General features: G+C 48.1%; 1 protein-coding gene across 1 annotated transcript in view; it reads right to left on the reverse strand.

The window, feature by feature from the left end:
* Nucleotides 1-436: 436 nt before the first annotated feature.
* The window catches only part of SLC25A12 (solute carrier family 25 member 12), a 79,902-nt gene continuing 58,245 nt past the window's right edge, over nucleotides 437-22,093 (reverse strand). Inside the window, exons 14-18 of the mRNA XM_054971650.1 lie at nucleotides 14,803-14,943; nucleotides 11,874-12,012; nucleotides 9,366-9,524; nucleotides 9,105-9,195; nucleotides 437-1,054 (exon numbers count right to left, since the gene is read on the reverse strand). Of these exons, the coding sequence (XP_054827625.1) occupies nucleotides 856-1,054; nucleotides 9,105-9,195; nucleotides 9,366-9,524; nucleotides 11,874-12,012; nucleotides 14,803-14,943 (729 nt within the window). The 3' untranslated portion in view covers nucleotides 437-855. The remainder of the gene's footprint in view (nucleotides 1,055-9,104; nucleotides 9,196-9,365; nucleotides 9,525-11,873; nucleotides 12,013-14,802; nucleotides 14,944-22,093) is intronic.

Genomic DNA, 22,093 nt, shown 5'->3' on the forward strand with positions numbered 1-22,093 from the left:
TTGAGAATCTGGTTTGTTTTATACATTGCTTTAAATTGTTCTTTTCAAATTGTGATTCTGTACATTTGGGAGAATTTGCCTCAACTGTTCTCTTTTGATTTTTTAAAAACAAGATTAAACTTTGAAACATTTGACATGCACAACTGCAGAAGTTCAAGACAGCTGAGACCTCTCTGCATGTACACAATGTATAAAAATGGCTAAGGCACGAGGCATTTTTAGAATAACTAGAGGGCATCACTTCAAAATTTCTAGTGGTGTGATCACATTGCCATAGGCTACCTAATGGGCATGGTTTTTCCTGCTATCTCACAACTGTCCTGCTTTTTTCATTTTCCACCTCCAGTGATGAAGTGCTGGATACCAAAAAGATCATTAACCTTCTATTTAAAAGGTTGCAGCTCAACAGGTAAAAAACTAAGAAAATGAAGCAGAGTGGTTTTAAATAAATTTTATTTCCACATGATTTTTAATAAAACACTTTCAAAACATTCTGTACATTTCAAACCATTTGGAACCGCAATACCTGTTTCTACAAATGCCATTGCATCAATGCCACGATGATGTCTCTGTACAAAGATGTACAATATGTACAGTAACATGGAGTGCAAAAAAAATCTGTGCAAAGCCAAGCCTTGGTTATTAATTCATGCCACTGGGCAGAGGGTAAAAGGTCTATGCGTAGAACTTAAAAGCTTGAATCAGTCTCCCGTGTGCAAATGATTAGTTGCGTTTCGTATAGAAAGGAGCGATTCGATGTCAAACTCTCCGTCCAGCTAGAGTATCATGCAGCTGACTGGAGGAGAAAAAAAAATATGTCCACTGCACCACTTTGGTTTGGCTCAAAAGGTCAGCTCAGGATTCTGCTGCTGCTGCTGCTTTGGGCTGTGAAGTGATGCCAGCCGACCGAAACTTGGGAAGAGAGAGGCCAAATTTGTTCTCTATACCAGCAAAAGTGGCTGTAGCAAGTCGATAGCCACCTATGTGGTCAGGATTAACAGGTGGAAGATCTGCAATTCGAGACTTGAGCGTAGGTTCTGAGCCGGAAGGTTTGCTAGTTGGAGGCAAGAAGAAAATGGAAAAAACAGGGTTAACATACCTGTAACTTATGTTCATCGAGTTCTTCTGTGCTGACACACATGGGACTGCGCAGGCGCAGGCCAGCCGCCGGAGAATTTTCTAGAGCTTCCAAGGCTCCGAAGGGGCCGTCTGTCGCGCGCCTCAGCGACCGTCTTCCCGCCCAAACGGTCACGTGATCCTACAGCGACCAACGGCCCCTTCCCTCAGTTCTCCTTTGCCGCCGCTTGACCAACACACTTCAGCCATAACACCTTAAAAACACCAACATCCGTTACAGCCATCACAGTATTGTGCATTGGAGTTCACAGCGGGGTAGGAGGGAGGGTTGTGTGTCAGCACAGAAGAACTCGATGAACATAAGTTACAGGTATGTTAACCCTGTTTTCATCTTCGTTCTTCTGTGCCTCCACACATGGGAGTGTACCAAGCTTCACACAATAAGGAAGGCGGGGGTGAAGTCCAACACAATTTTATTGAACAACAAGAACAACAATAAATAGATATGCATATATACATCTATGCAAAGACACATAATATATTCAATATTTACATATATACACACCCCCAGGTACATATATACACACTTTCACTCAAGGGTACCCAGCAGGTACGCCAAGAAAGTCATTCCAAAACTCCCTCAGGAAAAAAGGGAGTGTAAGACAGCCTTGGCCACAGATACATCCTGCTCCGCATTGACATCAACGGCATAATGCCTGACAAAGGTGTCTGCAGAGGACCATGTGGCTGCTTTACAAATGTTAACCAGGGGCACCCCCCCTGAGGAGTGCCGAAGAGGATGCTTGGGACCGCGTGGAGTGGGCTCTGACATGGAGCGGGCAAGCCACCCCTGCCAGGGAATAGGCCTTGCTAATGGCCGTCACAATCCACCTAGACAGGGTCTGCGAGGAAGCCCTGTTACCCTTGTCCTTGGCCCCAAAACATACAAACAGGTGAGGACAGGTGCGGAATCCCTTCGTCCTATCAAGGTAATAGGCTAGGGCCCTCTTCAAGTCTAGGGAATGAAGGGCCTTTTCCCCCTTAGAGGAAGGCTGAGGAAAGAATGCAGGCAGTGAAATATCCTGCGAGAGGTGGAAGGCGGACACCACCTTGGGCAGGAACCCAAGGCAGGGACGCAGGACCACCTTGTTGGGATGAAACACAAGAAAGGGAGGGTCAGACCGCAGTGCAGACAGCTCACTGACCCTTCTGGCCGATGTGACGGCCACCAAGAATGCTACCTTGTAGGATAGCATATCCAAGGGGCATGTAGCCATAGGTTCAAATGGAGGCAACATGAGACGTGAGAGCACCAAGGACAGCGACCACTGAGGCACTGGCGCTGATACAGGTGGGTAAAGATTGTACATGCCCTTAAGGAACTGGCGGGATTGTGGGTGAGAAAACACCGTAGCACCCTCAACTCGGGTGTGAGCAGCTGATATCGCTGCCAGGTGGACCTTGAGGGAGGAAGCCTTCAAGCCCAGGCCACGCAAGTGGCACAAATACTCGAATACAACCCCCAAGGGACTGCTGTCAGGCACCACTCCTTTAGCAAGTGCCCAGAGCTCAAACCTACGCCACTTGGCCGCATAAGCGCGCCTAGTGGATGGCCGACGAGCATTCAGGAGGACCCTCTGTACCTCGTCAGTAAAGCCTATCGGGGAGGAACGATCCGCCAAGCCGTTAGGTGCAGCTTCCTGGGATCGTGGTGGACCAGGCTCCCGTTTAGGAGAAGGTCTTGCCGAGGGGGCAGACTCACATACGTCCGTTGGGACATCTGCAGGAGCTTCGGGAACCAAACCTGCCGTGGCCAGAAGGGGGCCACTAGGATGCAGTCCGTCCCGTCCTCCTCTATCTTGCACAGGACCCTGGGAATCAAGGGGAATGGAGGAAACATGTAGTGCAAGCCCTGCGTCCACGTAAACTGGAAGGCATCCCCAATAGAGAGGGGGTCGCTCCCTGCCCTGGAACAGAACGTGTGGGCCTTGGTGGTCGCCGCAGTGGCGAACACGTCTATCACTGGATGACCCCACATCCGGAAGATCGGCCCAATGCACTCTCCGTTCAGTTCCCACTCGTGGTCTAGTAAAGGGGCCCTGCTGAGGGCATCTGCCCGGGCATTGTCTGACCCAGCCACGTGTATAGCACGGAGCGACACGCCGTTCTTGATAGCCCACTGCCAAGTGAGTGTGGCTTCCCGGCACAGGGCCATGGACACTGTGCCCCCCTGCTGATTCACGTAGTACATGGCAGTCGTGTTGTCCGTCTGCACCAAGACATGACGATTTCTCAGCAGTGCTGTAAGAGACACAAGTGCGAAACGAATGGCCCTTAGTTCAAGCACATTGATATGGAGGGTCTTTTCCCTGTCAGACCAGACATCTTGCACCGACACATCACCACAGTAAGCCCCCCATCCCAACAGAGAGGCATCAGTGGTAACCGTGATGTCATGGTGTAGATACCCGAAAGGGGTCCCTCTAAACAAGTTGTCATCAGACAGCCACCAGTCCAAGGAGGAGAGGATGACCCTCGGGATAGAGAATTTGAGGGACGGAGGGTGCAGTAGAGCATCATACCTCCGCACAAACCAGTTCTGGAGAGGGCGCATACGCAGCCTAGCGAAAGGCACCACAGAGGTGGCCGCTGCCATATGCCCTAGTAAGCACTGGATAGTGCGCACAGACTGGAACCGGTTCCTTTTAAACATGGACACTAGACCCCTTAGGGACCGAGCCCTCTCCAAGGGGAGCAGGGCCTTACCCTCCACAGAGTCTAAAAGCGCACCAATGTAGGACACCTTGCAGCTGGGCACCAGCTTGGATTTCTCCAAGTTCACCAGGAGCCCCAGGCGTTGGCAAGTGCTAAGTACCAAGCCAATGTCCTGCACCAGCCTAGACTCTGATTCAGCCACGATGAGCCAGTCATCGAGGTACGGAAAGATGGTACAGCCTTCTTCCCGTAGGAAGGAAACCACAGGGGCCACACATTTAGTGAACACTCGTGGGGCAGTGGACAGGCCAAAGGGGAGCACCTTATACCGGAAAACCCTATGCCGGTAAACAAAACTCAGGTACTTCCTGTGCTCCTCCCGTATGCCCACGTGAAAGTATGCGTCTTTTAAGTCAAGAACCGCAAACCAATCCCCTTGCTTCAGTAAGACGATCACCGCCGCCAACGTAACCATTTTGAACTTGGTCACCTTGAGGAAGGCATTAAGGCCCCTCAGATCTAAAATGGGACGTAAACCCCCATCCTTCTTAGGGACCAGGAAGAACCTAGAGAAGAAACCCTTTACAGAGTCCTCATAGGGCAATTCTTCCACAGCACCCTTGGCCAAGAGCGACATGATCTCCGCATCCAGCTCGTCCATAGTGTTATTGACAGCTGTCAGGGGTGAACTGCATCTAGGCAGCTCAACGAACTCCAGCCCGTATCCCAGTTCAACAATAGTTAAGACCCATGAGTCAGATGTTATTGACTCCCACTCAGAGAGGAGTGGACTAAGTCTGTCCGAAAAGTTCGGGGATACGGCTGGCGCGACCCGTCAGTACTGCCTCCCGGCGCCCTGCTGATCTTTCTGCTGGGCCGGTTGCTGTGCCTGACGAGGCTTGAAGGGCCGACGCCTCCTCTGCTGTTGTGCGGGAGGGTAAGGCCGCTGCTGGTAGGCAGGATACTGATGGTAGCCCGGCCGCTGCTGTTGGTATCTGCCCTGGTAGTGGTAAGGGCCAGACCTGGGAGCGTACCGTGACCTGGAGGAGGGCTTGTCCGCTGGAGCCAGACCCAAAGACCGCGCCGTCTGCCGGTCCTCCTTCTTTTTCTTCAGGGTCTCGTCGGTCGATTTGGAGAACAGCGAGTCCCCCTCAAATGGCATGCTCTCCACCCTGGAACGTACCTCTTGGGACAGGGCCGTAGACCGCAACCAGGAGTGGCGCCTGAGGACCACCGCCGACGCCATACCTCTAGCAGCAGTGTCAGCAGCGTGGCTCCCAGCGTTCATCTGCTGCTTAGACAGCCTCACAGCCTCTGTCTGCAGCAGGGACACCACAGCCTTCTGCTCAGGAGGGAGGTCTCGTGTATAGGATGCCAACTTCTCCCAGAGGTACAGCTGGTACCCTGCCATGATGGTCTGATAGTTGGCAATCCTCAGACCCAGGGAAGAAACAATGTACTGGCGTCTGCCCATGGCATCCAGCTTCTTGCCCTCCTTATCGGCAGGCACCGAGGAGTGACCCGATCGCCTGGGGTTGAACTCCTCTGTGACCAAGGAGGAAGGTGGAGGGTGTTTCACCAGCGCCGGCCAGGTACCCTGCTTGATTTTGTAGAGCTGCTCAATCCTCTTGGATGTTGGAGGCTGATCACAGGGCACCTGCCATACCTTCTCCACGATTTCCTCAATACCCTCGAGCATGGGGAAGCCAACGTACGCCGGGTTGTCTCCGTAAATGCGTTTGAGGAGCTTGTCCTTGGTCTGGGGAACTGCCGAGGAGATGTCCATCTCGAGAGCCTTGGCCATCCTTGCCATCTGGTCGGCGTAGATGCGGAGGTCCTCGAATGGCGAGTCCGCCGATGGCACTAGCTCCTCAGCCGGCGATGGTTCGGACCAGGACTCCGACTGGTAGCCGCCAAAGCTCTCCACATCCTCCTCATCGGAACCGAGCTGGGATTCCGGAACCTGGAGCGGAGGGGGAGCCCACGCCGACCTCGATGTCGAAGGCCTCGGTTCCGACACGGAGAAGCCCGCAGGTGCCCCCTCCCATTGGCAACGGTATGGCGAGGGGAGGTAGGAAGCCTGCCGATGCCGGGACGCAGTGGACCGGACTGATCGGACACTGTCCCCGGAACCATGCCGCTCACGACCGACCGGAGGTGGAGACGGACGGGCAGGCGACGGACGGCTCCGACGAGGAGACGGGCTCGGTTCCAGCCTCGGCGACCGAAGGGGAAGCGATGGTCGGCTCCGACGGTGCGGGCTCGGCTCCGGCCCCGACGAGAATTCCGCGGGCACCGTCTCGAAGGCCATCGGATCCGGCACAGGAACGGTGATGTCTTCTGGCTCCGGGGAGCCCAGGTGAGGGGAAGGCGTGTGAGGAAGCACGATGACCTCCTCCTGAGGAGCAGGACGCGGCGACCGATGATGCTTGGTCTTCTTCTTCTTCTTCGCCGGTTCCGAAGAAGACCTCGGAACCGACGCGCTCCTCACCTCCGAAGGGGACCTCGGCTTCGACCTCTTAGGCTTCATCGGAACCGATCCGGACGTCGGTTCCGACCGGGGACTCGGTACCAGGATCCTCGGTTCCGACGTAGGTCTCGGATCCGACCTGGTAGATGACGCGCTACGGGGCGGCCGCACCGGTCCCTGCGCTGGAGAGGCCGCTCTCGACGCCGAGGTACTCGGGGGACGCGGTTTCGACCCCGACCTCGCGGAGGCCACTGAGCCAGCTCTGGAATGCCGTTCGGCAGAGGGGCTTGGGCCGGCCTTGGAGGAGGGCAACGGAGCGCCTCCGGACATGACCTTCTGCCACAGGGAGGAATTCAGTCGGGCCTTGCGCTCCTGCCGGGCCTTGCTGGTGAAACCCTGGCAAATTTTACAGGCCGTCACATTATGGGTCTCCCCCAAACAGAACAGGCACAGTTCATGGCCATCGGTCTTGGCCATTTTCGTGTGGCATTGGAGGCAATGCTTGAAGAGAGCCTTTGAGGCCATCTTCAGGGGCACGCGAAAGGAAGGTCAAAAACAGTCCGAGTCAAATTACCGAGTCCACAACAAAGTCCAAAACGAGATCCGAAGAATAGTCGAGGTCACGAAGTCCGAAGTCAAAAGCCAAGCAATCAGTCAGAATAAAGCACGAAGCACAAAAAAGCACAGAGCAACGAAGCTCACGTTCTCTCCAAGCGGCGGCAAGAAGAGAACTGAGGGAAGGGGCCGTTGGTCGCTGTAGGATCACGTGACCGTTTGGGCGGGAAGACGGTCGCTGAGGCGCGCGACAGACGGCCCCTTCGGAGCCTTGGAAGCTCTAGAAAATTCTCCGGCGGCTGGCCTGCGCCTGCGCAGTCCCATGTGTGGAGGCACAGAAGAACGAAGATGAACTTTAGGGATCTCCAGCAGCATCAGGGGATACTGCAGCTTCTAAACACGTCTCCTATTAAATTATTATATGGTTGACTCGTGGCTCTTTAGAGCTGGCTAGCTTTCTTGCATTTTATGTCTTTATAGTTGTCTCAAAGGTGATTAAAACTCATTCTATCATATGGTTGATAAAGGCAGCCTTGTTAGCCCATATGGATTGTTTGTTTATTTCAAACATTTGTTAGCCACCTTTTAACCTTACAGAAGGAATAAAAATATATTAAAACCTCAATTTAAAATCACTCTATAAAACTACCAATAAATAGTTATATTAATTGAATGTACTTCTAAATAAGCCCTGACCTGGATAGCCCTGGTGAGTCTAATCTCGTCAGAGCATGGTTGGCCTTGATTAGTAATTGGATGGGAGACCTCCAGGGTGGCAGAGGCAGGCAATGGCAAACGACCTTTGTTAGTCTCTTTCCATGAAAACTCCACCAGGGGCCTCCATAAGTCTGCTGTGACTTGAGGGCACTCTACTCTTTCTAAATAAAAGTGAGGAAACCAAGTGCACTTCCTTGGGGAGGTTGTTCCACGATTGTGGGGCTGCCATACAAGACAGGAGAGAGTTAGTCGGTCTTCCTACTAACCCTGATAACCTTTGTCTTGTCAGGATTAAAGCTTCAGCTTGTTCACCCTCATTCAGCCCAAGCACTGGTTGAAAACATCAACAGCATCTTCAGCATTTGAGGCGGGGGGAGGAGGTGGAGCTGGATATCATTTGGTAATTGGTGACACCACAGCCCAAACCTCCCAGTGACCTCTCCCAGTGGCTTCATGTAAATATTAAATAGCATGGGGATAAATGTGAGCCCAGCAGGACTCCATTGGCCAAGGGGCTCAGCAGGAGTCCCCCAGTACCCATATCTTCTGGTACTAATCACCCAGATGGGACTCGAACCACCATAACATGGTGCCCATTTGTCCCAGCGCTGAGAGGCAATTCAGTAGGATACCACGGTCTATGGCATCGAAGGCTGCTGAGTGTTGTAGAGCACTAACTGATGCATGTGAGAATCTCTGTGTGTACACTGGCTTCAACAGAACAGTCAGGGGGGTGGTTCCAGGTCCGCTCATCAGAGCTGGCTCTGCCAGTTACCCATTAAGGAAGTATGTTTAGATCTGCTTTAGCCAGACCCAGGCTAGGATCAGGATTGTATGGAGTTTTTTAAAACTCCTGGAAACATCCTTGTGTACAGGAGCAGGCTCACAATGCAGCATATCTGGAATGTAATATTATGATAATGTTAAGGACACACTGAAATCAGTGGGCTTAAAGCATGCACCCATCTAGGCTGAATTATGATCCTTGACTTAAAATTCTGTACGTTTTAGTACATTATTTGGATCATGACAGGGGAGTGTCTCTTTCCCCACTTCTTCAGACACAAGCTCAAATAGACTTCTAGCTGCCCTGAATGGTCTGCACAAGGATTTACAACTGGTCTCTTTCTGCTACAACTCCACACTCCCCCTGTGATTTTGTTTTAAAGTCACTGAAATAATTATCCACTTCATATACACCTGAAGAAATGAGCACTGCCACTTGATTCCTGTTTCCTATTTGAAGCCCAGTCTTCCTGTGCCAGAGAACGTGCAGTGAGCACGGCCACAGCTGACGCTGTGCCACAGTAACACATGGTGCTGCTCTTTTAAACAGGCCTAATAAAAGCATAAACAATAATGTCCCATTGCAGTACTCTAATACTTTTCCATTTAGCAACACAAATCAATACAAGACATACCAGGCAGTTATTTGACGTTTTGCAACAAGAATGCTAAAGTAGTCTTGTCTTCTTTAACAGACTTCAGATCGGTGTAATACTTTTATATCCCAATTCTTGTGGGGCATAACTTTAAAGACAGACAGACTTGGGAGATGAATTGCACTTACATTCCTCCAAAATCAACGTAGAACCATCGTTGCAGAAGTTCATAGGTCACCAGAGTAACACCAAACTGGGGTGAAGATCGGAAAACTCGAGCTGTTGAATAAAATGAATAAAACATTTATGGTGAGAAGGCATAACTAAAACTGCTCATAGTTATAACACTTGGTCCTCTAAGTTGCTATGGTTTACTAAAAATAATACACACAAGGTAACCACCAACCCCTGCCAACATGCCCACACTGTACTTGGCATTCCTTTCCTACCTCCAGCTCCCTTCCAAAAAGCAGTGGGACCTTCTTCTCTGAGAATCTTTCCAAAACAGTCAATAACACCACTGTACGTGGTTTGACCCGCACGAGCAGCCACTTGCAGTCTTGTCTTGATGACATCAGCAGGGGTCACCAATGAAGCCGCAGGCACACCTTTCGAAAGAAATGAGCATTTTAAATCGAGGACAAACAACACAGAAAGACAGAAACATCTCAGCCTTCAAAGAATCCATCCGTAACCATCAAGCTTCTGAAGGTTAACAAAAGCTGCCCATCTTTTTAAAAAATCCCTTCTTCTCTGCAGTTTTACATTTGATGCTAAAGATAAATTTTGGCACAAGGCAACAGGCTGCAGGAACTACAGACTCACTAACTGGCTATGCTGTGCAGCTTTTTGTGGTCCTGTCATGTGTTTCAGAACATCGACTGTTATACTTGTAGCATGAATCATTTGGGTGGAATGGGCCCCCGAGTCCAACCAAAACATTTGGTTTGGTTTTCATTTTCTCTCGTCAGGCTGTTGCACACACATCTTCAGCAACCTAGGATGTAAATGCATGGCTCCAGGCTGGCACAAAGAGACTCTCCAGACAGCAGCCACCAAGAACTTAACAGCATGGTTTTTACCTTTCTGCAAAGAGCTGTGAGCATTCCACACACTACATGCCCGGAGAGGGTGGACTGTGTCAAGGAGGCAGGGAAGAACCTCATTTAACAGCAATGGCTGGGAGGTTCTGCCTTGTGTATGGCTTAATGGCAACTCACTCAACTGAGAGTCAGCAAAGCAGTGGTTTGAGTAAAAGCCAAACTTGCCATCCCTGTAATACCTTCATTAGGACATACTCAATGACACATCACAGTGTGCAAACTTTAGAGTTCCCTAGAAATCTTCATCAGGCTGGATGCTGCAAAATAAAATGAAGAGGGAAAACATATCTTGTTTTCAAGATATGATGTTAAGATCTTCTCAGCATATGGTGGATTTTCTGTTGCACACTGATATGTTCTTGGATGAGCCGGTTTGGTGTAGTGACTAAGAGTGGCAGGACTCTAATCTGGAGAGCCGGGTTTGCTTCCCCACTCCTCCACTTGAAGCCAGCTGGGTGACCTTGAGTCAGTCACAGCTCTCTCAGAGCTCTCTCAGTCCCACCCACCTCACAGGGTGATTGTTGTGAAGATAATAATAAACACTTTGTAAACTGCTCTGAGTGGGTTGTTCTGAAGGGCGGTATAGAAATCAAATGTTAACAACAACAACAACAATAACATTACATGGATGGGTTTTTTGGCTTTCCAGATTTTACTACAGGGCCAACATATCTGTAAACAACTTGTCTTCAGTAAAAGCCCCTAGGCACACTCGCCTGCATGCTTGGGTTGGATCCAACCACCTTTTCCCCTGGTAAAAAGTGGGGAGGGAGCCACTTTTGACCACCAAAAAGGCAATACTGGGAATCATGGTACCTGCATGGATAAAAGCTGTTTGGGGTGGGAGATGTAATAAGGAAGGAGCTGAGTGAAATAGTGTGAAAAAGCTGGCGGGATCTGCATAACAACAACAACATTTGATTTATATACCACCCCCCAGGACAACTTAACACCCACTCAGAGCAGTTTACAAAGTATGTTATTGTTATCCCCACAACAAACACCCTGTAAGGTGGGTGGGGCTGAGAGAGCTCTGGAAGAACTATGACTGACCCAAGGTCACCCAGCTGGCTTCGAGCAGTGGGGATTGGGAATCAAACCCATTTTGCCATCTTATGGGCATGGAGCAGGGGTCACTGGGGCAGTCAGGGGGAGGTAGTTGTGAATTTCTTGCATTTTGCAGGGGATTGGACAGATGACCTTAGAGGTCCCTTCCAACCCTATGATTCTATGATTCTCCAGATTAGAGTCCCAGCGCTCTTAACCACTACACCAAACTGGTTTTAGCATGTATGGAATGCTAAGGCTTCCAGTTTGATTTCTGTTTATAATGAAACTTTTAAATATTTTTTTTAAAAAGCAGGTGACCAAGTGACCACTGAAATAAACTTAGCTCCATAACATCAATATCTTGCATCTTAATTTTCTACAGCCTTCTTTCAATCCTTACTCTTCCAAGGTTGAAAGTTTCTTCCCAACTGAAGGGGGGAAAATCAGAATAGATATATACCTTCCTCAGTACGTTTCCTTGAGATACAAAGCTACCTCCAACTTGGAAAGCTTTGAAATAACTGCACCCTCCCTACAGAGGCCAAGAGCCAAATTTGACTACAAGTTGCTGAGCTGCATTAAGCTGTTTATCCACATTATGCAAATGTAATTAGCTCTCATCAAAATTACACTACCTCCTACCACGGATAAAAGTGATCAAATTTAGATTAAGTTAGATACAATAGTATATTAGCTTCCCATACATGAGTCTGATGAATATTAACTACTGCCAAGAAAGGGGGATGGGGAAGAGGAAAAAAAAGTCTTTTGCAAATTATCTTTTTTTAAAAAAAAAAAAGTTACCTGCAATAGCACCAGCTGTAAGGAGATTAAGGCCTCCCACGTGGCCATTTTCATCCGCAAGCATCAGTTTGCAATGAGCATAAACGGGGAAATAGATCGCAGAAAAGGGAATGTCTCGGAGAAAACATGCTTTGGCACCCTGCAAAAGAACACACGAGGGAAGGAAGGTGACCTACACAGGAGGAACTCAAGGTGGCTCTTCACACAAGGCTGCCGAGCAGAGACATGGGGACTTTCCTGACGAGGCAGCAGGAGGGACTGCCAAGCATGCAATCTCTTTTCCACTCTCTCTCACACATACACCAGAGCATCTGATACGGGGAACTCCACTTTCCAGTGTCTAAAAGGTAGATTGCTTGACAACATAGTATTGTGACAGTAAGTGTCAAGTTCTTTGCTCTGGTGACAAGAAAAGGGAACTGGTACTACAGGCAGAAAAGGGGGAAGCAACCCAGTCTCAGAACGAAAGGTCACCATGAGGTCAGCACCGTGTACAGAAAGGGCAATAAGCAGGAACGCGTTCAGGGATCTTCGCAGACATGGCTGTTGTAGCTGTCTCAGCATCACCGTGCCCAACATCTACAATTTTTGTTGGACCAAAATAAGGAGGGGGAGAAACAGCAACTACAGTCCGAGATCAAGTTGTGTTGTGGGTCCAGGTGGGCCGCAGAAGAGTGTGCTACTCAACACCATGTCTTCTGCACTCCAGTCTTGGCTAGTATCCATCCTCATCTCGAGGTACTATTAAGAGACCAGGGCATTTTCCTTTATCTCTCCTCTCCTGTACCGAAGAAACTCAATACTCTCATCCTAGGGTTAATTCACTGGCATTGCTTGCGCAGTGGGGTGTGTGTGTCTAAAGGATACAATTATGGAACACAATTTGCTGACCCTTTGGGGAGGGGAAGAGTTTCCAGTTCTAATGGCTAACAGCTTTATGAAATAAAACAAAAGTCCAATGTCACCTTAGAGAGAGACTAACAACATTTATTTCAATATGAGCATCTTCCTCAGAACTTCCTTAAACTTAGAGTTCAACTTTGGTGGAAGACTGTAATGGGGAGGGGGCAGGTACAGACCGGGAGGTTGGCTTGGGCTGCCTTTTTAAATAAATTTACACCAGCCTGCTTTAAGATGGTAGTCTGGCTTATCATGCTTCTTGCTTTCCATCCTGTAATTTATGGCATATCAACCCCTCCCCCGAACTCTTGCTCTGTGCACTAAAATGCTTTTGGAAAAGGGTTATCATCGTTCCAGTGGAGGTAGCTGCATCTGTCTGTCAACTGCCTCCTCATCTCACTGGCAATAACGTGCCACCTAACAGAGCCCTTGGCACAGCAACCAGCTCCTGCAGCAAGCCCGACTCTGCTCCCCCTTGCTCCACTCGGGCAGCACTAACCACATGACCTGACAAAGCCACGAGGTGTGCGATCACCCGTCAGCAGTGCCCCTCTGTGGCTCACCGAGAGCAAACAGGTCTGTCACAGTGCCAAAGAACAATTGGGCACGGCTTTGACAGAGGACAGTGACAATGTTGAAAAACAGGCAGGAGAACATTTCAGCCTTCTTGGGACATTCTGTTGCAGCTTGTGTTATCACTCCCAATTACAACTGTTGTGGATGGCCAGTGTGCTTCTCTTTTGAGAAGATATCACGAACCAGGCCTTTTAATCCACCATTCCCAATCCCCATCCCCCACTCTCTCTCTCTCTCTCTCTCTCTCTCTCTCTGCTGACCAAGAATTAATTTCATGCATCTGACAAAGCAAGCTTAATCAGACTATAACTTAGAAGATTGTGTTTTTGTTATCTGACACTGATAACCATGCGTCCTACAGAGTCTCTCAGTTTGCACTTGCAGCCAAAAAGAGAAGCTCTAAGGTGGTATTGAATGAGGCTGTTTCGTGATTTCTGGGATAGTGTGGTATACTGCATTGTTTTTATTAATTTTAATTAACCTTTTCAAACTGTGATACTGGGTTTAACTGTTTATTAGTTGATGTTTGGAAAATTTGTGACGGCCTATGGCTATAGACAATAAACTCTTTGGTTGGTTGGCTGGACTGTAACTTGGGCTTGAATAAAGCATGCTGGCCTTCAAGATGCCACAAGACTCATCTATTGTTTTGCCCACAGCAGTGATTCTGACCCAACTGATTTCCAGATGAAACAACCACCCTAGGCGTTGTCCCATGGTCCTAAACCAATCTGCTACCCATATGGGTTGAATGTACATACAAGCTCCTTGCACTGGTAAATGGTGTGGGAAGAAATGATCTTCCTAAATTTTTTTTAAAAACTACCAACATAATGATGGGAGCAGGCATATTCCCGCAAGGAAAGAATCTGTTGAAAATACAGTAACAGCAGAGGCTTGGTTTGTTGGTTTCTTTATTAAGAAACTGAATTCGTTATTGACAAATCCCATCACTTAACTATTTAAAGATCCGAAGCCCACAAAACTCTACTACTGTTTACCAGTCACAACCCGCTGTGAACATAACAATAGAGATAATGGGAGACTTGGAATAAAACATAAGACAAAAGTTGGGGCCTCCTAAAGAAAAGCAAGAGGGAAGCAGAAGGCAAAAAACCCTCCCCCCCCGCCCCGCCCGCAACTCTCAGCAAATGCAATGAACTAGCAGTACTGGAATCCCTGTAGTTTGGTATAAAAGCTTGGGGGAGGCAAGCAAGAGCGAGATTTGATGCATCCCGCTGCTGCAACTGAAAATGTGGGTGTTTCTCCATCTTTGACTTGTGCAGCTACTCTGCAGGAAGAGATTGTTTTCAAAATTGAACAGATTTCTCTCCCCACCCCCAGCAAAAAATGGGAAGGGTGTTTTTTTTTTGTTTTGTTTCAACGATCTTTCATGTAAATGTAATACAAAACAGACTGGAGTACGTATGTGTGCTGAAAAGTGAAAACGTACCTTATACAGACCAAAGAGTCCCAAGTCCTTCAGGACAGTCAGGGCACGAACTCGGGGGCCCGTTGTGATTTCTCCTGCTACCTGCAACCGAATCTTGACAATCTCCAGGGGATTTGTGAAGATGACCTGCGAAGCTCCAGCCTATGGAGACCACAGAGAAAAAAAATATCAAGCAATTTCCCCAAACAGAACATATCACCACCCGCCCATACACCAGGCTTGTGGAGTTTTTTTCCAATTACAATGAAGTTCTATTCATATTTACTAGGCAAAATACTGATAGACAGCGGCTAAAGTTTGCTGTGCTAGATGAATCAGAAGTATGGTAGTCCAGCGAATATCAAGAGTGAAGGAAACTATTATTTTGGAGAGTCCTCAGGCAGGTGGTTCCATCACCCGTGAGCAAGCACACGGGGCATTCAGTGCAGAAACTAATTTGTGCCTTCCTCAAAGCTTGCAGTGTAACCTGGGTAGGGTGATGTGGCATTTACACTCGGCACAATTTGAATGGGGTGTGAAAATCAGTTTCACGATATACTTGCGGACATTATTTTAATAACTTTCAACATATTTTTGTTATGGAATTTTCAAGATGAAAGATGAAACTTCAGGTATCATCTTATCTAGCGGCTCAGAAATGGCAGCAGGCCAGGCACAACTAGGGCTTCTCATGGGCCCTTTGCCTGCAGGACACTGAACTAACAAATACGGCTTGTGTGGGATGAGAAAATTAGGCATCTGATCGGCCAGTTGCCCATGACAACAGAGCAGAAGCTGATTAGGCTTTTTCCTTTCTCTTTTCCATAACAGCTTCTGAGCAGAAGCTGTTTGGAAAATGAGAACTTGGAACGTCAGCAATAAACCTCTTCATGATCTACAACCATTCTTAACACATCCCACTGCTGACACTGATGGGTGTAAAAGGGACAGCTCAAAATCAGACTCTCTAAATCCATCACTTGGGATGCTAAAAACTGCTCACTCCTGGATCAGTGGACAAACGTTCGTAGGAAACACCCCAGAGGTACCTTCCCATCTTTCTGGTTGTGCACCACAGTCCAGGGCATACCATTTACAAAAACATAATCTTTTAAAATGTGCAACCTGGCTTCATTTATCTGAACGGTTGTCGGAAGAAGTAGAAAGTGATTAAGGTGCTGCGCTGGCATTTGTCAGTGTTTTAACATTTCTGCTGGATGGTAAAAAGGTGAGCAGAATAAAAATTAGTTTTAGTTACTTTAAATAATTGGCAGGGCTCTTAGCCTTGCGTACAAGAGCTTTTTACCATTTTAACTGGAAAGTCATTGTTTAAGAATGAATAATGGACGCAACCTCCATTACACATCTGTTACAGTAAGGGGGGGAGCAGAGATACAGACAGAAACAAACAGACTGACATTACCCATTTCTCCAGCCTGGGCATGACACAAATTTAACAGCTGTCAAGCTGTTTTATATTTCATTAGCAGAGCAGAAGCGCCATCCCACACAGGATATGGCTGCGTAAGCTTCTCGCTCCAAGTTGTGCATTTTAACCTAAGACATTCAGTCAGAGAGAGAGAGAGAGAGAGAGAGAGAGAGAGAGAGAGAGAGAGAGAGAGCACTACATTTCAAAATTTCACAGGGAGATTTAACATGACAGCTTAGTTCCAGAAGCATGTAAATGTACCGGGAAGTGACATGTTTAGACTTTCCCTTGGTACGTTACGGGTACCACCTTTCACTTATGGCAAAGTGCAGGGGTCATCACAGAACAGATCGTTTTTGACTTCTGCCAACGACTCTGAAACACTCGCCTGCTCTGGCCAAAATTCAACCAGTTTGCAAAAATGTTTTTTTTTAAAAAAAAACAGAGTGTGGTACAAAAACGTGGCTGAACTTTGTTAGCACTCTTCTGAGGTAGTTAAAAACCTTTCGGCTTCTCCCACTGGAGCTTTTCCACTCCCATTTGTCTAGATTAGAAAGAAATAAAGGAGTCGAGAATGCTCCCCCTTCTACATGAACCCTGGATGTATCAAGGCTGGTCTACAGAAGCCGCAGGTGATGAGGTCCAGTGGCTGTCCCAGGACAGACCGGAAGAAGAGACACTTCATGACCAAATGCAGCTCATTTTTAAAAACGGTCAGCAAAAAGGATTCCAAGCGTTGCTGTTTTCATTAGTACCATGTTTTTCTGTGTTGACAGACCCCTTCCCATACCATGAGCATTCCTCCCAGGGAACACTGAAGAATGCAGTGCCCCCAACTCTAGTCTGGACAGTGCAGTCTTATGACCAAGTGCTCTACTGTTTATGCACCATTGCCCCAAAGTCTCTGTCCCTTTCTAACTTCCTCTGTTTGTGTACTTCTGTCCTCATTGATCATCCCAACAGTCCAGGTCATCAGGGCCACCAAAATGTGCTTAGCAAGATTTCCAGTATTTCCTCACTTTTGCTGCCAGAAATCTTTCAACTGGTGATACGGGAGATTGATTCTGGAGCAGACCTGGGGCAAAGCAAGTGTTCTGCCATCAGGGGCACTACCCTTTCTTCCATCTCCAAAAGCACAAATCAGCTCAGCAATTGTTCCTAAATGTGGAAGACAATGGAATTCTTCAACTAATGGCTGAAAAATGCAGGGCATTTGCAAAGAAAGAAGTATTGCTGAGATCAGGGACCCACCTATGGATTCAGATCCCAATGAGGCTCAGGAAGGAGTCAAAAGTGAGGATGAAATCTTTAAAGGTAAGGTCTATTTGGAGGGTCAGGTAGACTGCTAGGATAAGCACTGCGTAAAGGATATGGCAGGCAAACATTTTAAATGGAACTAAAGGGAACCACAGAGATGCTCTGCGGAAAGGAAATTGATGGGAGGTGAAAAATAATCCAAGATCGAACCATGCACTGATTTAAGTCAGTGCCCTAAAACAACTGCACAGGGTTCTTTCTCCTGTGTATATTTTTATTATAATAATTATGAGAATCTGTGCACGCCACTTCCCAGTAAAAGACTGACAAGAAGGTTTGGGCGTCAGAAACTGTAGATTAACAGTAGAGAAAGGAAGGTGGGAAACTGAAAATCCACTTGGCTAGAGCCCCCAAACTGCAGCCCCCAAACGTGTTGGAGAAAGCTGGAAGGTTGCACTGAGTGTTTTATGAGCACTCAGCGCTTATAAATACTCCAGACAAACACATTCTGGACATATTGCTATTTGCGAGGCCTGTTCCACAATGAGATCTCACAAGACGCGGTATAAATGGTAGTGTGAATCAACACATCATCCTCACCCTTGAGAGCTCAGCAAGCCTAAGACTCTTCTAAGCGCAGAGTTCTTGTTCCTCAATACATCGGAGATGCGTCTTTACTTTGACACAAAGGCCCTAGACAGTCCAAAGACATGAGCTGCCTGCACAAAGCCAGAATGTTAACTTGGCAGCATAATTACAACCACCTGAATGTCAGATACTCTTGTGTTGCTCTCATGGTAAAGGAAAATGATTGTCAGGGCTATTAAGTACTGATCCCCGGTGCTATGAAGCCCTCTTTGAGCCTCTGCAGACCACAAGAAAAGGAGATTTGACTGTTAGGGCAAGAGAAACCTAGCTGGGATCGATGGCACCCCATTCCCATATAATATGGTTTGGAAGAGGGAGCCTTCCTGATAGAAAGGAATTTTTAAAGAGGAAGACATGTGGGCTGACACACAGTCCCATGCCTTCCAGAGGGCAAGGGAAGGCACGTTCAGGTTCTACTTGCCTCTTGCTGGAGAAAACTGGGATTTCTTCTAGGCATTAGCAGCTCACATCAAGTGCCTAATACAGAATCGGACCATCAAGGTCAGGGCCGTCCACTCACTGGCTGCAGCTCTCCAGGGTCTCAGGTGGAGGTCTTTCACATCACCTGGTAAAAGCCTGGTCCTTTTTAACTGGAGATGCCAGGGACGGAACCTGGGACCTTCTGCAGGCAAAGCAGGGGCTCTTCCACTAAGCTGCACTGTGTGGAAAGGGAACATTCAGCTTGTGTGTAGGGAAACACTGGCAATGGGGAAAATCTACAGCTGGGGGACAGTTGCAGAACATCTTAAAGGAACAGGAGGCTTTGCACATGGAATCAGTGCAGGAAGGTGGTTAGAGTGTCCAACTAGGATCTGCCAGACCCGGATTCAGATCTCCACTCTGTCACAGGAGCTTGCTAGGTGACTTCAAGGTTAGGCTGAGTGTTGTTCATCTCACAGGGCTGCTGCGAGGATATAGCTGGGAAGGGGGAACCACGGATGCAACCCTGACCTTCTGGGAAGTGAGATAAAAATGACCTGGGCAGGCCCACACAATGGAATAATGTTGCTTCAGTGTCACAAGACAGGGTCCTAGCCTAACATACTACCTGCCAGATCCACGGTTTTACTAGCGGCACTCCATTGAGAGAACAGATCCTGCCCCCACAACCCCGGCGACTCATTTTTATTTACTTATTTATCATTCTGCTTCTCTCCTGCAAAACAGGACTCAAAGCAGCTTACCAAAAGAAGAGCAATCGCAATCCACGACTGACAGAGTGGAACAGTCTCCCTTGGCAAGCAGCAGCACAGGCAGCAACAGGCAGCGGCTCCATTTCAGGCCTGAGCAGTCAAGGGGTGGGGAGTCAGCAGGTGGAGGAACAGCCTGTAGTGGAACAGTCTCCTGTGGGGAGGAACAGCGCAGATGGCACCAGACAGCAGTGCGTGGAAAAACTTGAGCCCTTGGTGGAAGCACCGTGTGTGCCCTGAACTGCTGCTCTCTCTTGGGAACAGTTTGGGGCGGGGGGGGGGGCAGGGACAAAGCAGGAGAGTGGAATAAGCAAAGGCCTCAGACACTCTTGCTGGAAGCGCCTTCCATCAGCAGCTGATGGTTTGGGCTCCAACCCTAAGTCTCCTCTGTCCTATTATTCAAGCTGGGGGGGTGGGAGTTGGCTGTGTGTGTGTGTGTGGGGGGGGGTCATTTAGAGCCAGATAACCTATTGTCAGCACAAGTTTTCAGCAAAAATAGTTATTTTTCTTCCTGTCATTAGAAAACAAAATCGATTAGAAATGCATAGATCTCGCTACTACTTGGTTTCAACTACTGCTATAGAAAGCCGCCACCACTCTACACACACAAAATCCTTAAGAGGAAGAGGAATTCAGTTCTCCAATGCAAGATGATTGTTGTGCCTACATATACAGGGAAATTTTGCTTTGATCGCCTGGCTTTGTTTAGGTTTTATTTTTAATCATTTAGAAATTAGAATTCCTGCAGGGCCGGCAAAAAAATAACCCAATAAGGAAAATCAAATAGAGCAATTCATAAACATGTATTTATTTTTCTAAAGAGAAGTCAATTTGGGTCCAATTAACTTTCCCTGTTTCTTTGTTGAAAAGTGGTTGAAATGTTTTTGTATCTACTCAATCAACATCAAGCTCTTTAAAAGGAACAGAACAATAGAAAAACGCAGCTCTGGCTGAGGGAATGCGTTTCAATGAATAAATGTATTGCAGAGGGGTTGTGTGTCAGTTGTGTGTCATGTGGGCCTAACCAGACCTCGTATTCATGTCCAGCTCCACCACGAGGGCTTCTTCTAAGGCATACCCTGCGAGTTCCCTGCTATGAACTCAATTTGCAGGTATGTAGGGTGCCAAATCAGGCTGGGACTACCACACACAGACAGGAAGCCTTCTCCCTCACCATTTTCCTGACCTGAAATGATCCAAGCGGGTGCTCTTTGCTGCCCCACTGGGGGAGCCACATATACTGATGGAGTGCATGTACATTTTTCCAACAGCACAAAGACTGCCCCCCAGGGCCGTTTCAGGTCAGGAAAATGGCATCACAGAAAGGCCCATCCCTATGTGCACTGTGGCCTCAATATGAATTGGGTCCCAGTAGACTCGGGAATTAAGTTCCCAAAAGGGTTGTGGGTTGTTTCCACGTCCCTGTGGCAGACCTGGACACTACCCAACACTGTACAACATGTTGTCAGAGGCCGCACTGAGATGACATGATGGGCACAAACACGGCTTGTCCATGCCATGCCCCGTCTTCTCCCCGTTTCCCTGTTTAGAAGTTTGTGGGAAGGAAATAAACCCCTTCCCTGCAAGTCAGAGGTCACAAACCGATGACTCTCTTTTGCGAAGCCGCTCTCGAAGAGAGAAAGGCATCCTGCAATGGGGAATGACATTCCTGACGGAGAAAGGTCTCCTCTGATGGAGAAAAGTATTTCTTCCTCGAAAGGAAGTCTCTCTCTCTGTTGGAGGAAAGTTTGGTGGAAAGGAGGAGCCATAGGACTGAACTCAGAGGTTCACCATGCCATCTGAATGCAGCCATAATGTAGCCTGTATCTTACACCAGACATCCTGTGTGATGTAGTGTTCAGAGTACTGGACTCTTGACAGCCCCAAGCTCAAAGTAATCTCTGCCCCAAAGTTCACTAAGTGACCTTTTGCCAAGTCCCTGTCTCTCCCTCTCCCTCCCTTTCTCAGCTGAACCTGAGAGTTGTGGTGAGGATAAAACAGGAGGGAAATTGTTTATGTTGCCCAAGTTCCGTGGAAGATGGGTGAGGTTAAAATGAAATAAAGATGCAGTTTTAGGACAAACACACATAGTCCTAACTATGTGCACGGGCAACAGAAAGTCAACGTGCAGCGGGGCAGATTCTGAAAGTTTTTACTACAGTCAATCATCCCGCTGAAAAATGCAGTTCTGTTAGAATGGAAGTTGCTTGCTTGTTGGCCAGAGGAAACACACCAAGCCACCTTATACTGAGTCAGACCCTTACTCGACTAAGGTCATGATTGTCTTCTCTGACTGGCAGCAGCACTGCAAAGTCTCAGCTAGAGGTTTTATCTGAGATGCTGGGGACTGAACTTGAGATCTTCTGCATGCAAAGCAGCTGCTCTCCCACTGAGCCACGACCCTTCCCCAAACCTCCAGTGCACTTCTTTCCCACTTGTACATACAGTTGTCAAAGTATCCTTGCATATAGCAACATGCAGTGAAGATCTATGCCAGCATAGCCACCCCACAGGGGGAATGAGCCACCAACTCCAAAAGGACTAGTTACCTGATCAAGGGGGGACCTGCATTCACTCCACTATCAACCCCCCCAAAGGTGATCAGTGCTGTCAAAGCTACAAACTACAACAGTGATGCTGGAATCCAGCCATAAGTATAGCTCCACACGTGAGTCTACACCTGCGTGTCCTTGCAAGATTAGAGGCAGTGTATTATGAGACATCTCCTGAAGGTCTTGTTGTTTTGCATAATGTTATGCTCTAGTAGCAAAGGTGGCATTCTAAGCCC

This window comes from Eublepharis macularius, chromosome 2 (assembly GCF_028583425.1).
Source record: "Eublepharis macularius isolate TG4126 chromosome 2, MPM_Emac_v1.0, whole genome shotgun sequence".
Taxonomy (NCBI): domain Eukaryota; kingdom Metazoa; phylum Chordata; class Lepidosauria; order Squamata; family Eublepharidae; genus Eublepharis; species Eublepharis macularius.